The sequence below is a fragment of the Oryza sativa genome, chromosome 3, assembly GCF_034140825.1.
Source record: "Oryza sativa Japonica Group chromosome 3, ASM3414082v1".
NCBI classification, from domain to species: Eukaryota; Viridiplantae; Streptophyta; class Magnoliopsida; order Poales; family Poaceae; genus Oryza; species Oryza sativa.
Genome location: NC_089037.1, coordinates 29,025,590 through 29,038,448, shown reverse-complemented (window position 1 = coordinate 29,038,448; position 12,859 = coordinate 29,025,590). Strand labels below are relative to the sequence as shown.

General features: G+C 44.0%; 4 protein-coding genes across 5 annotated transcripts; 2 read left to right on the top strand and 2 right to left on the bottom strand.

Annotated features, from left to right (window-relative positions):
• Nucleotides 1-202: 202 nt before the first annotated feature.
• On the top strand, nt 203-1,002 carry LOC9266869 (uncharacterized protein C6G9.01c). The gene has a single exon (XM_015775470.3). The coding sequence runs from the start codon at nt 298-300 to the stop codon at nt 784-786; it is 489 nt and encodes a 162-aa protein (XP_015630956.3). The 5' UTR covers nt 203-297; the 3' UTR covers nt 787-1,002.
• A 2,286-nt stretch (nt 1,003-3,288) lies between these two features.
• Nucleotides 3,289-4,368, top strand: LOC4333830 (fatty acid elongase 3-like). The gene has a single exon (XM_015775467.3). It carries the CDS (start codon nt 3,382-3,384, stop codon nt 4,219-4,221), a length of 840 nt encoding a protein of 279 aa, XP_015630953.1. The 5' UTR covers nt 3,289-3,381; the 3' UTR covers nt 4,222-4,368.
• Nucleotides 4,369-5,783: 1,415 nt separating this feature from the next.
• On the bottom strand, nt 5,784-6,515 carry LOC9268583 (uncharacterized). Of its 2 annotated transcripts, none has more exons than XM_026024477.2 (2): nt 6,468-6,515; nt 5,784-6,341 (listed from the first exon to the last, which is right to left on the bottom strand). In XM_026024477.2, the coding sequence occupies exon 2, from the start codon at nt 6,288-6,290 to the stop codon at nt 6,120-6,122; it is 171 nt and encodes a 56-aa protein (XP_025880262.1). In that variant the 5' UTR covers nt 6,291-6,341; nt 6,468-6,515; the 3' UTR covers nt 5,784-6,119. The 2 variants fall into 2 exon arrangements, with proteins under 2 accessions (XP_025880262.1, XP_025880263.1); XM_026024478.2 differs by having other exon boundaries at nt 5,784-6,315.
• A 3,477-nt stretch (nt 6,516-9,992) lies between these two features.
• LOC136351044 (pentatricopeptide repeat-containing protein At2g13600-like) lies at nt 9,993-12,702 on the bottom strand. Its single transcript, XM_026024475.2, has one exon. It carries the CDS (start codon nt 12,662-12,664, stop codon nt 10,301-10,303), a length of 2,364 nt encoding a protein of 787 aa, XP_025880260.1. The 5' UTR covers nt 12,665-12,702; the 3' UTR covers nt 9,993-10,300.
• Between the last annotated feature and the right edge of the window lie 157 nt (nt 12,703-12,859).

Here is a 12,859-nt window from a genome sequence, read left to right as displayed (position 1 = left end):
TCACTCGGTGTAGCGGGGTTTTACGAGTTTTAGAACAACAAATATGATGAAAAGCAGTAACTGGGTTTCAGGTAAATTTCCTCCTGTCAGATGGGCTGGTTAAATTCAGCGTCAGACGACGCCTGGAACGAGCCCAATCCAAGGCCCACAACTCCACAACTCCACAAGCTTCCTGTCCAGTCTCCACTCGCAAACCCTTCTCGCCGCCATTCCTTCCCTTCCCCAAAGCCACCGCAATCTTTCTCCTCCTCGTCGGCGGCGGCTGCGAATTCCGACTTCATATTCTCCGAGACTCCGATGGCCACCAAATCACAGAAGAAGAAGAGGCCTTCCGGGCCTAATCCTTCTATCAAATCCAAGGCCTCGTCCTCCGACCAAAAACCTAAGCCTTCGAAACCCACGGAGGAGGAGAGGGAGGAGAAAGCGGCGGCGGCGGTGGCGGCGGAGAAGCCGAAGAAGAAGAAGGCGACCAACGAGATCGACAAGATCTTCCAGGCCACCAAGTCATCCGGCAAGAAGCGCAAGCAGCAGCAGCAGCAGGGGGAGGAGGAATCTGTGCGAGCCAAGAAGCCCAAGGAGAGGTCCGAGGGGGCCAAGAAGAGCAATAAGGCTAAGAAGGGTAGCAAGGGCAGGGACACGGACGACGACGACGAAGTCGAGGAGAAGCGGCCGCGGCGGCGCACGGCGGACGGGCTGGCGATATACTCCGCCGACGAGCTCGGGTTCGGCAAGTCCGACGCCGGCGGCACCCCGCTCTGCCCCTTCGACTGCGACTGCTGCTTCTGAGCTTTTTCCCGGGGGTTTTCCTGTGCTCGAGGTGATGTTCTTATGTCAAATCCTTTGTATGTTTGTAATGCTTGATGGATTCTGTTGGGAACATGCGCTTAGATTTGTGCTCTAATGGAATGAAATTTTGGTTCGTGTTATTGATGATACTGGATGATAACTTGGGGGGACCTATCTACCTCTGTTTTACATCACTTCTTTGTGGTGCTAATGCCATGTCAAATCTCTATGAATAGAGGATGGTGTATTCTTACAGCAAAGAAAGATGGATACTAGTTCACAGGATCTTGAGAAATTGAGATGATATATGAATATGATCATAGGGGAAAAGGTAATGTGTATTGTGTAGCGTTATAAGATAATGCCTAGAAACTTTGCTGGTATTGCCACTGTTCTGAAACTGAAGCTCAAAGCTTATTGTTGGCCGGAACATCAAGAATGTGCATCAACATTATTCAGTTGAATTAGGCTGATTGTTTCCTGATATTTACGCATATTGAGCCCTGTATGGATTTTAATTCTTCTAGTGTATCAGTGTTCAGTTCTAGGCAATGAGCCCATGAGTGTACCACAGTTGATTTCTGAATTATGATATGGTAGTTTATCTGAATAAGAGTACCCTCTTGTATGTTCTCTGATATTGTTATGGGTGGCAGGCAGAACCTCATTCTTTGCCTCAGAGTAGCAAATGGGGCTCTGTCTGGGTGCCTGGAGGCCCTGGAGAACTCTTATTCAGATAAAGATGAGGTTTGGTTGTACTGTTGTAGAAATACTTTGCCATGAGCCTCCACTCATATTTGGCCATGCGCTAACAAGCTCCCTGCAAACCTTGAGCTCTAACCATCCCCTCCCTCTAAGCATCCACCCCAGCACCTCATCAGCCTCACCGCTGCCTGAAACCTTCTTGGCGCCGTCGAGCTCATCCCTAGCCACCACAAGGCCTCGAGCGTTTTCACATGAAGTCACTACCGTTAAAGCTTGTCGTCGGTCGCTGCCCACAAGCTCTCACCTCGTTTATCACCGTCCATGAGTCGTTCAAGGGAAGAAGAGGATGAGAAGGATAAAAAAGAGGAGGGAAAAAGTCCAAATACCCCCCCCCTCCCCTGCCCCGAACTTTGAAACCGGATATTCAACCTTCCCTAAACTTTACAGTACCATTTATATAACCCCTAAGGTGGTTTGCATAGTTGTTTTTATCTAATTTATATATATATTGGATGCGTTTGATCACGTGACATACACATTGGACATATATATTAAAATCTCCACCTGAATCTTTCTTTTCACCCCTTGTTAGCTCTCACTTACAAACAACTACCAATATATTAATAGTATGATATCAATGTATAAGTATAAATTGATGACTTACAACCGACGATATGCAAATATGTTATATTAGTTATTCAAAGTTATTCGTTTAAGCTTTCAAAATATACAAAACCACAATCTAAAACCATCTTAGGGCTAATATGAATGGTATCGCAAAGTTTATGGGGTTGAATGTCCGATGTTAAAGTTCAGGGTGCTAGATAGACTTTCATCTCAAGTTTTTATTTATTTATTTGTGGTGGGGGGGGGGGGGGTTAGTGCCCATGTGATGGGCCATATCAAATTTACGACTGGCAATAATACATTCTGCAAGTTTATGGATTTAAATATGTATGGCATGTTTGGTAGAGCTCCATCTCCTAAATTTATCTTAGGAGTTGGGTTTAAAGTGTAGTTGTAGAGTAGCCTAAACCCACCTCTATCTCTTTACTTTAGTTTATTTTGTGAAAGCACTTCGCCCAGCTCCGTTCCCATTTTAGATGAAGTTAAAACTGTTTGGCTGAGCTCCAACTCTAGAAGAGGTGCAGTTTGAGCTAGAGTTGTGCCAAACAAGCATGTAGTTTCAAGTTTTTAGTTTAGGTTCGCCCTTGCATTTTAAATTGCAACGATTGCTCAGATTGGGAACTCCGCGAGGAGCCCAAGATCTGGCTAAAGGCTGAGCCGGAATTGGGAGTACTGAAAAATTGGGAGCTGGTTTAGGCATACGTTGGCGACATGGTTTTAGACCAAATTCCTAAAATTTATCCTTTGGGATTGGTATTAGCATATTAGAAAGCTATTGGAGATGCTCTTACTTGGTCACTCCCTTTTTGTTATCTGATTTAGACGTACATACTCACGTTTAGGCATCGAAACATTAGGGCATATTTGGTACAGCTCCAACTCCTAAATATAACTCCAGGAGTTGAGTCTGGAGTGAAGTTGTGGAGCTGCCTAGACACAGCTCTACAACTCTAGTACATTTTGTGAGAGAGCTCCACCCAACTCCACTTCCAATTTTGGTGGAGCTGAAATTGTTTGGCTGAGCTCCAGCTCCAGGAGAGGTGGAGCTGGAGCTGTAGCTGTGCCAAACAGGCCCTTAGAAGGGCTGATGTTGCCCCAGCCTGGCAGCATCGACTACCCAAGCCCACTCCCACTGTCGCACAAAGCGCCCCACCCATACCCAAGCTTCCCGCTAATGTAGGCTCGACGTGTCACTCAAACCACCACACAGTGCGCTCCACAGGCCGGCGAGGTCGGGGAGGTGGGTGCACAGTGCCCTGCGAGATGGCGGCGACCGCGCTGCTGCGGCGCGCCCGGTGGGCGCTGGTCGACCACCCCGCCGTCGCCTCCTTCCGGTGGGAGCCCGGCCGCACGCCCGCCTCGACCCCGTCCTTCGCCGCCGCCGTCATCTGCGCCTACCTCGCCACGGTGTTCCTCCTCCACCGCCGCGTGGTCCCGCTCCCGTCGCCGCACCCGCGCGCGCTCCGTGCGGTCTCCGCGCTCCACAGCGCGGTCCTCCTGGCGCTCTCCGCCGCCATGGCCGCCGGGTGCGTGCTCTCCGTGGCCGCCACGGCGCCCTCCGCGTGGTGGGCCTTCTGCTTCCCTCCCGGCGGCGCCACGGCGGCGTCGGGCCCGGTCTTCTTCTGGGCGCACGTGTTCTACCTCTCCAAGGTGTACGAGCTCGGCGACACGCTGCTCATCCTCCTCGGCCGCCGCCCGCTGACGCTGCTCCACGTCTACCACCACGCCGCCGTCATCGCCATGTGCTACCTCTGGCTCGCCACGAGGCAGTCGCTGATGCCCATCGCGCTCGCCACCAACGCCGCCGTGCACGTCGCCATGTACGGCTACTACCTCTGCTGCAGCCTCGGCCTCCGGTGGCCGCCGCGGTGGAAGCGCGCCGTCACGGAGCTGCAGATCGCGCAGTTCCTCTTCAGCTTCGCGGCGTCGGCGGTGATGCTGTGGCGGCACTTCGCCGCCGGCGGGTGCGAGGGGATGGCCGGGTGGGCGTTCAACGCCGTCTTCAACGCGTCGCTGCTCGCGCTCTTCCTCGACTTCCACGGCGCCGCCTACGCCGCCGCCAAGGGCAAGAAGAGCAGAAGCGAGGTGGTTAAAGAAGAGTAATGAGGTGATTAATAATCAGAATGCAAGAAATGTGATAATCTGTGGGTCTCCGTTTTCCTCTAATTTATTGGTTTCCTTTTTTTTTACATCATGATTTCATTGTGTTACCAAACAAGACGTTATTGTGCGATAATCTTGCTTGTCATCTGGGATCGATTTCTCTGCTGTCTGCTCGGTGGAGTAATTTCAGCATGAACTTGAAAACAAGAAGAGTGATGAACTTGATATCGATTAAAAACTGGGGGCGATTTCTCTGCTCTGTAATGGGCCGCGTCCTCCCAACCCCGTTCTGGGCCTACTAATATGGGCCTCACGAGTAAACTGGATTGTTTTATGTACACAATTCTTTTTGTCTTCAAAAATTAAAAATATACCCCTAACTCTCTCTGTAAAGACGTTTTTTATTTTTTTATTTATTTTGCGAAAACCGCTCTCCAAGAGGTCAGGAAGGGACTTAAATGCATTTTTTCTATATAGTTTGCCACTTTACAAATATGTCAAATGAAGTTGGATAAAATAAAACTTTACATCAAAATTACAGAGCTCAACAAGATCCATCAGCATTACTAGTAACTAAAACGGACGGGAAGTGAAACTGTAAATTAAAAAAAATATTTAAGGATTTCTTTTTTGAAAGGGCGACTTTTACAATACACAGTCATGCGTTAGAGTATACTCCATCTGTTAAAAAAAAACAATAAATTTAGACACGTGTGTCTAGTTTTGTTGGATTTAAATCTTTTTAGGACAGATGGAGTATTTCGTTTTTTTTTCCAATTATTTTTAAAATTTTTTAAAGTAAATATATAAATAAAAATTCTCCCGCGTAACACCCACGGGCTAGGCTTCAGTTGGGCTGTAAAATAGGCCTTTTTTTCTTTTAAAAAAGGCACCTTTTATTGTTCAGCCGGTATTTCCGGGAAGATCAATCTTGCAGAGTTGCTGTCAGAAAATCTGCAAAACTTGTCCCCATTTCTACTTCTAGCTGCACGAAATTTTGTAGTTAAATCATTATTTTTCTGTATTTCAAGACTTGCTCTCAAGTGGCACCTGCGAGGCTGTGAGCATGTGACCACGGTGACTGTGGTGTGCTCGTCGCATGTTACGCCATGGCGATTGGTGTGGTGAGAGGACAGAGGGGGCATCAGCCGATGCCGTAATGGCGTAATCACAGTTCGTTTCATTGCCAAGGTTACATAAGTCAACTTGAGATTTGCCAGCCAGTTTCGATGAAATGAGAAAGAAAAGCTTGAACAATAGCGTAGACTGATATGAGAAAAAAAGTATTTTTTAAGTACAATCGCAGACGACAAAATAGTCATTGATGATTGATTGATTGGTAGGAGTATACTGGATCTTCTTTTTTGTTTTCTATATTGCACATTTCAGTGTCGCGTGAACCAGGAAAGAAAGACTACCATTTCAGCATTTTCGGGACCTTCTCTATAATTATTGAAGCCACACGGCGAGATGAATAGCATAAGGCTGCCTTTTTATATACTCCTATGAAGAAAGTGGTATAACTCAGGTGGTATTTTTCTTCAAGAGAAAAAGGGGGAAAGTTGCAAGAAAGACTACTCTCCATTGATGATCAAGGAAACCACTAGAAAATCTACACTTTTGACAAGAGTCATTAGCAAAAATGTAAGTAGAAATATATAAGCAGGGAAATTATAGAAGAAACTCTCGACTAAATTCACATGAGAGGGGGCCATGGCCATGGCTTTTCTTTGATCAAGACTACACAGTTTGCACCTTGGCCTCATGATTCTCCTTTCTTACACAAAAACCGAGACGACCGATTCCACCAGAGGATGAAAATCCACGTAGATCCACCAATCAGCTCGCGAATTAAGGGGGAAAGAAGAGATTTGCACCTCCAAATTTGTCGCGGCATACTAGAAGCTACTGGGTGCCCGGCCGGAGAAGGCCATGGCGAAGAGGAGGATGACGAGGTAGAAGAGGATGACGACGAGCTTCATCTGGAACATGGCGAAGAAGAGCTTCACCATGAACACCAGCAACAGCGCGTCGAAGATGATCGTGATCGCCACCTCCAGTGGCTCCATCCCCGCCGCACCAGCCACCTGAAGGCTGCACTTCTCTTAATTAGACCACAACTGCGGGAGAAACCAACATCGTCCGGAGAAAAAGATTGGTAAAGTTGGGGATTGGTGCGCTATAAGCGTCAAGTAGTGGAGCATGGAGTGAGACGAGTGGGAGAAGGAAGGAGCTAGAAGGCGCACCTGACCTGACCCCGCTGCTGAGGGCGACGCGGTTTGATCGGTGATTGCGGGTGGGGAAAGAAGAATATGCGTAGTAGTACACGCGGATGTGAACTGCCCAGCCGCTGAGGTGTCTGGGCTCTGGGCGTCCGGTGCTGATCGGGTAGGCCGACACGAGGAGGGACAAGAGAGTCAAGCCGCGTGCCGACGATGGCACGAGGCAGAGCGATCAATTGCCACCGGCACCGGCCAGCCAATTTGAACCCCGCGGTTCAATCGGCTGCAGGTTGATGTGATTGGCTTGGAGTGCAATGCGCACGTCGTCCAGTTACCTTGGCTTTGATAATGAAATGCACAGCACAGAAACCTAAGGATCTGCACCTTCCCCAAAGATGCATCCTGAGAGGGTTCACACAGAAAGAAAGTGATGTTATTTATACGGTCCACATGCACTAATACTCCACCGTCCAATAATATAACAATCTAAAATTAGATGAGACAATTTATAATACAATAAATCTGGGCATGCATCTATCTAGATTCGTTCTAATATGAAATGTTCCATCCGATTCTAGATTGTTATATTATGGGATAGATGGAGTATGTATTAGCTTTTCAAAGATTATTATCGTGTACTACCTCTGTATTTTAATAGATATCATCATTGTTCTTTTATTACACATTTGATCATTCGTCTTATTCAAAAAAATTGTGTAATTATAATTAATTTTGTTGTGAGTTATTTTTGTTACTCAAAGTACTTTAAGCATGATTTATATCTTATATATTCACATAAATTTTTTTAATAAGACGAATGGTTAAACGTGGGTTCAAAAATCAACGGCGACATCTATTAAAAAACAGAGAAAGTATTATCTACCTGTTATAGGGATAAATTAAGTATTTTAAGAAATAAAACTAACAAATAATTTATAACAACTGAATTTCTTTTATATATCATATTTTTAGAAGCCTAGAGCAAAATTCGTGACAATAATATAGTGAATAAACTGAAAAGAAGATACTAGTCTAGTAGTATGTAAACAGATAATGAGTTCTGACTGTGTTTAGTTCCTTCCAAGTTTAGAAGTTTGGGTTGAAATTAGTACGATCTGACTGTGTGTACGACAGATTGATGTGATAGAAAAAGTTAGAAGTTTGGATTCAAATACAGCCTCTGTATCAGTCACTATGCTCGTCAGTAGTCCGACAGACCGACAGGCTAGGTTCGTTCTGACTTCCTGAGACTGAGAGGGAGTGGCGACTAGTGTGCATCTAATGCTGCCGTTAATGTTTATGGGTGGAGATATACGGTTTTCTTTCTTTTGTAAAAATAGCTGATTTCCCTTCGTTACAAAACATCTATCTATTATATTATTAAAGAAATAAAGAAAGGAGCCTCCACGTTCGCTCTCATGGCCTAGAAATCCTCACATTAATCGGAGAAAAAGAAAAGGCAAAGTCCATATAGAAATACAATTTAGAAATAGCTGAAATTCGGAATTAAAAAATAAGGAATATTAGAAGAGAAGACTAGAGTCCATATAGAAATACAATTTAGAAATAGTTGAAATTCGGAATTAAAAAAATAAGGAATATTAGAAGAGGAGACTAGAGATAGAAATAAAATTAGGAAATCACTAAAATTCGGAATTAAAAATAATAAATATTAGAAGTAGAGTATAGAGTCCATATAGAAATACAATTAGGAAATAGTTGAAATTTGGAATTAAAAAATAAGGAATATTAGAAGTAGAGTATACTGAAATTCGGAATTAAAAATAAGGAATATTAGAAGTAGAGTATAGAGTTCATATAGAAATACAATTAGGAAATAACTGAAATTCGGAATTAAAAATAAGGAATATTAGAAGTAAAGTATAGAGTCCATATAGAAATACAATTAGGAAATAACTGAAATTCGAAATTAAAAATAAGAAATATTAGAAGTAGAGTATAGAGTCCATATAGAATACAATTAGCAAATAATATAAATTTGGAATTAAAAATAAGGAATATTAGAAGTAGAGTATAGAGCCCATATAGAAATAGAATTAAGGAAAAAATAGAAATTCAGAATTAAAAAATAAGGAATATTAGAAGTAGAGTATAGAGTCCATATAGGAATTTAAAACTAACTAAAATTTGGAATAAACATAATAAAATTAAAAGTATAGTTTAGAGTCCGTATAAAAATACAATTTACAAATAACTAAAATTCGAAATTAAGAAAAACATGGGAAGAAGAGGTGAAGGTCAATATAGGAATACAATTTAGAAGTAAATGAAATTCGAAATTAAAAATTAAAGAATATTGAAAGATGAGTTTAGAGTCCACATAGAAATACAATTAGAAATAATAAAAATTCATAAATAAAAATAAATAATATTGGAAGAAGAGCATAGAGTCTATATAGAAATACAATTTACAGAAAATTCAGAATAAAAAAATATATTAAAAGACGAGTCTAGAGTCCATATAGAAATATATATAATTTACAAATAACTAAAATTTGATAGTAAAAATAATTAATAAATAGCACGTATATAAAATATAATATGAATATTACACATTAGTAGTTTTGTAAAGTTATTACAAAATTTAAAATTATGTTGTCATTTTAATATATTTGAATAATATAATGAGAAAACATATATGCTATTATATGAGAGAAAATATAATGATGCTAGCCGCGCAATCTGCGCGGGCCACCATGCTAGTTTGGTTAAACTGCACATTACTTTTTTGAAATCTAAAAACTGCGAAGCCAGCGCGTAGAGGAAAAACATTATTAGTACTATGGCGTGCAATCAAAATCCTTTTATAATCCATAAGTAAAAATAAAGAATACAGAGTAAATCACTTTATAATTATAAAGCTTTCATGTGAACGAGTTTACCTCAACCGGTAAAGAAGAATCAGTTCCCCAATCAAGCCATATACATGTAGCAGAGACGGCGTACACGGTACACTTCTGAGATTTCTCGACCGAACAGCTTCTAAGATCCAGTTGGCTGTACTGAGAAAACAAATAAATGTCAAAAGATCATTAAAATGACCAGTAATGCTGAAAAGACTTCGAAATAAGGCATGAATGCTGGTGCATCCGTGCATGTCCATTGTCAATTCACGAGCAGATTATAAAATATCAAAAGGGACGAAGATAGCAAAGTATTTACCTGATTTTCGATCAAACTGGAATAACGAAAGCTTAGACATTCTTTACCCACTTCAACGGTGACCCCAGAGAGTTCATACTCAAAGGTTATCACTAAAGCTAGCTCATAGCACAATTCATGCTTAGGGTTCTCGCACCCGGGACATCTTTTGCAGTAATCTTCATTTGAATTCCATATCAAAGGAGGCAATACAAGGTTCAGTAAACAAGTCAGGATAGTCACAATGCAGTAAATACACAGTTGAATTTTCTGAAGTTGTTCATCTGAAGTTGGTTGTTGTCAAATCACACGAACTTCAGCAAAAAGATACAGACATTCTATTCCAGGTTGCTACCATGCCGAGGTAGTGCTGTTTTGAAGAGCAGATTAAAAACAAACCACGGTGCTCAAAGTCAATAAACCAACAATAATGCCCTACCTTCTTTTGTAATAATCCAGCACGGCTATCACAATTTGCTAAAATTCCAGCTAGATGGTTGGAAGCAAATAACCATGAATATTTCTGGAGCTTAGCATATGAAGGCAACTATCATTTTTGGAATGTCAAAAGCAATTTCCTTTCAGCCATTCTCCAGAAACAACTCCATCCTGCTATCGTTATCTTTATGAACTAAAGAAGCAAAATGAGGTCAAAGCCTCGAAGGTTTTACTCCTATATGACATTTTTAAAAAAATCAAGCAATCAATTCCCATGTCAGCAAATCCAACATCTCATAAACATCCGGTAACAAGGGATGCTTTGTCTCCCAAGAAAAGAAGGCTTGATATTGACCTCTTATCTGAACCCAACTACACCCACCATCCTTTTTAAGATTGATCCCTTTCATTAGTATCCTCATCTCAGCAGCATCTTTCCATTTCCCGCAAGATGCATACATATTTGAGAGTAACACATAACCTGCTGTATTATCCTTGTCCAACTCCTGGAGCCTCTTTGCAGCCCTCTCACCCATTTCCTTATTCCTGTAAATGTTGCAGGCACTCAGAAGAGCAGCCCATGAATTTGCTTCTGATTTGCTTTCGATTTTCAGGAGAAGATCTTCTGCTTCTGCCAAATGACCAGCTCGAGCAAGGACATCAACCATACATGTATAATGTTTTGCTTTAGGTGATATACCACATGCCTGCATCATTTCGAAATAATGCATGGCATGCTCCACCAAGCCACTGTGGGAGCAAGCAAATAAAATGGCTAAAAATGTCTGCTCATTTGGTGTTATTCCTGCTGAGATCATATCCTCAAATAACAGAATAGACTCCTCTGCAAAACCATTTTCAGCAAGTCCTTGAATCATGGCAGTCCAAGCAACATCATTTCTTTTGGGCATTTCATAAAATACCCTCTTAGAGCTATCTAAATCCCCTGACTTAGCATACATATCACTCAGTGCAGTCCCAACAAAGATGCTTTCCTTAATTCCAAGCTTAATGATCTTAGCATGAACCATCTTGCCCATCTCTAAAGAACACAGGCTAGCACAAGCCAGGAGAACACTTGAGAAGGTAATTTCCCCTGGACTCTGCCCTGAAGCTAACATTGCATGGAAAGATTTTAATGCATCAATAAACTGTCTATTTTGTGCATAACCAGAGATGATTGAATTCCATGAAGCAACATTCCTTGCAGGCATCTTTTTGAAGAGTTCCTCAGCTTCCACCATTTTTGAGTTGTTGCTATAACCTGAAATGAGAGAGTTCCAACATACTATGTTCTTTTGTGGTAGGGAGTAAAAAATCATTTGTGCATCTGGCAACTGTTTGCATTTGCAGTACATGTCAATCAGAGCGCTGGATACAAATACATTATTGCTACAGGCCATCTTTAAAGTCTGGTTATGGATCTTTCTTCCGCTTCTTAAGTCCTGAAGGCTAGCACAAGCACCAAGAACGCTGGAGAAACATGAAATGTTTGGCCTACAACCATCAGCCAGCATCTGACTATACAAACTCACTGCTTCTTTTGCATTGCCTTTCTGTTCATGCCTAGCAACCAAAGTACCCCAGGAGACCTCGTTCCTCTCAGGCATTTCATCAAGAACCCGTCGAGCTCCCTCGAGGTCACCCAATTCAGCATACACATCAAGCAAAGCAGTCCATGAAACCACATCTCTCACCTCCATTTCATCAAACATCCTGCGTGCAGCATCTGCATCTCCCTTCCTTAAGTATAGTGTGATCAAGGAGTTGCGTACCCCAAGATTTTTGTCAAGCAAGTTTGATTTCATTGCCAACCCCACGATAGACATGGCCAGATCGAACTCACCTGCACCAATGCATGCCTTGATGACGGAGACCAAAGTGATCTCATTTGGACTCACGCCGCAGCTGAGCATTTCATGGAACACGCCGAGCGCATCCTTGGGGAGCTCATTGAGGACAAACCCCGCGATCATCGCGGTGAAGAAGGGAACCGAGCAGAGCGGGCACTGGCGATACAGCTCAACCGCATCCCTCACGGACCCGCGCTTCATGAGCGCATCCACCATGGTGGTGTACGACACGACGCTCCTCTCGGGCATTCCGTCGAACAGCCGGCGAGCGGAGACGATGTCCCCGGCCTTGACGTGCTCCCGCACCATGAAATCGTAGGCGAACGGGGACGCCGCCCCGACGACGGAGACGCAGTCCCGGAAGGCCCCGTCGCGGTCCGCCGCGCGCGCGAAGGCGGCGTAGGCGGTGAGGAGGTGCGACGCCACCGAGCCGTCCGCGGTCAGGCCGGAGACGAGCGCGTGCGCGTGGATTGAGAGGACGAGCGGCAGGTTTGAGGAGGCGGCAGCGGTGCCGGAGGCGGCCGCGGCGGCGGAGCAGAGCCGGAGGATGGACGCGCAGGTCTCCGCGTACGACTTGAAGGACTTCGGCGTGGGCGCGAGCGGCGGGCCGGCGGCCAGGCGGGACTTGAACGACTTGAGGCTCTCCAGTAGCGAGGTTGCCGGTGCACGGGCCTTCGCCGGCTTCGACTCCGCGCTCGGCTTCGGCGGCGGCGGCCGCCGCGGCAGCGGCTGCGGCGGCGGCCGCTTCGTCCGCACTGCCGGGCTCATGCTCCCATGGTTTGAACGAACCAAGAAAGCGTTTCCGTAGACTAGGCTGTCGTGGTGGCCTGGCCACAATCCCCTGTGAGGCAGCAAGGCGCAAAATTGATTTTGTTGGGTATTGATTGGCTGATAAAATCTAATTTTTTAGAGCAAATTTTTGCACAACCCTAGATTTTGGGACATCCGTAACGCAAATTGTTT

Excerpts from the sequence above, each read along its gene's own strand:
- LOC9266869 (XM_015775470.3), top strand. The coding sequence starts at position 298 with ATGGCCACCAAATCACAGAAGAAGAAGAGGCCTTCCGGGCCTAATCCT.
- LOC4333830 (XM_015775467.3), top strand. The coding sequence starts at position 3,382 with ATGGCGGCGACCGCGCTGCTGCGGCGCGCCCGGTGGGCGCTGGTCGAC.
- LOC9268583 (XM_026024477.2), bottom strand. The coding sequence starts at position 6,290 with ATGGAGCCACTGGAGGTGGCGATCACGATCATCTTCGACGCGCTGTTG.
- LOC136351044 (XM_026024475.2), bottom strand. The coding sequence starts at position 12,664 with ATGAGCCCGGCAGTGCGGACGAAGCGGCCGCCGCCGCAGCCGCTGCCG.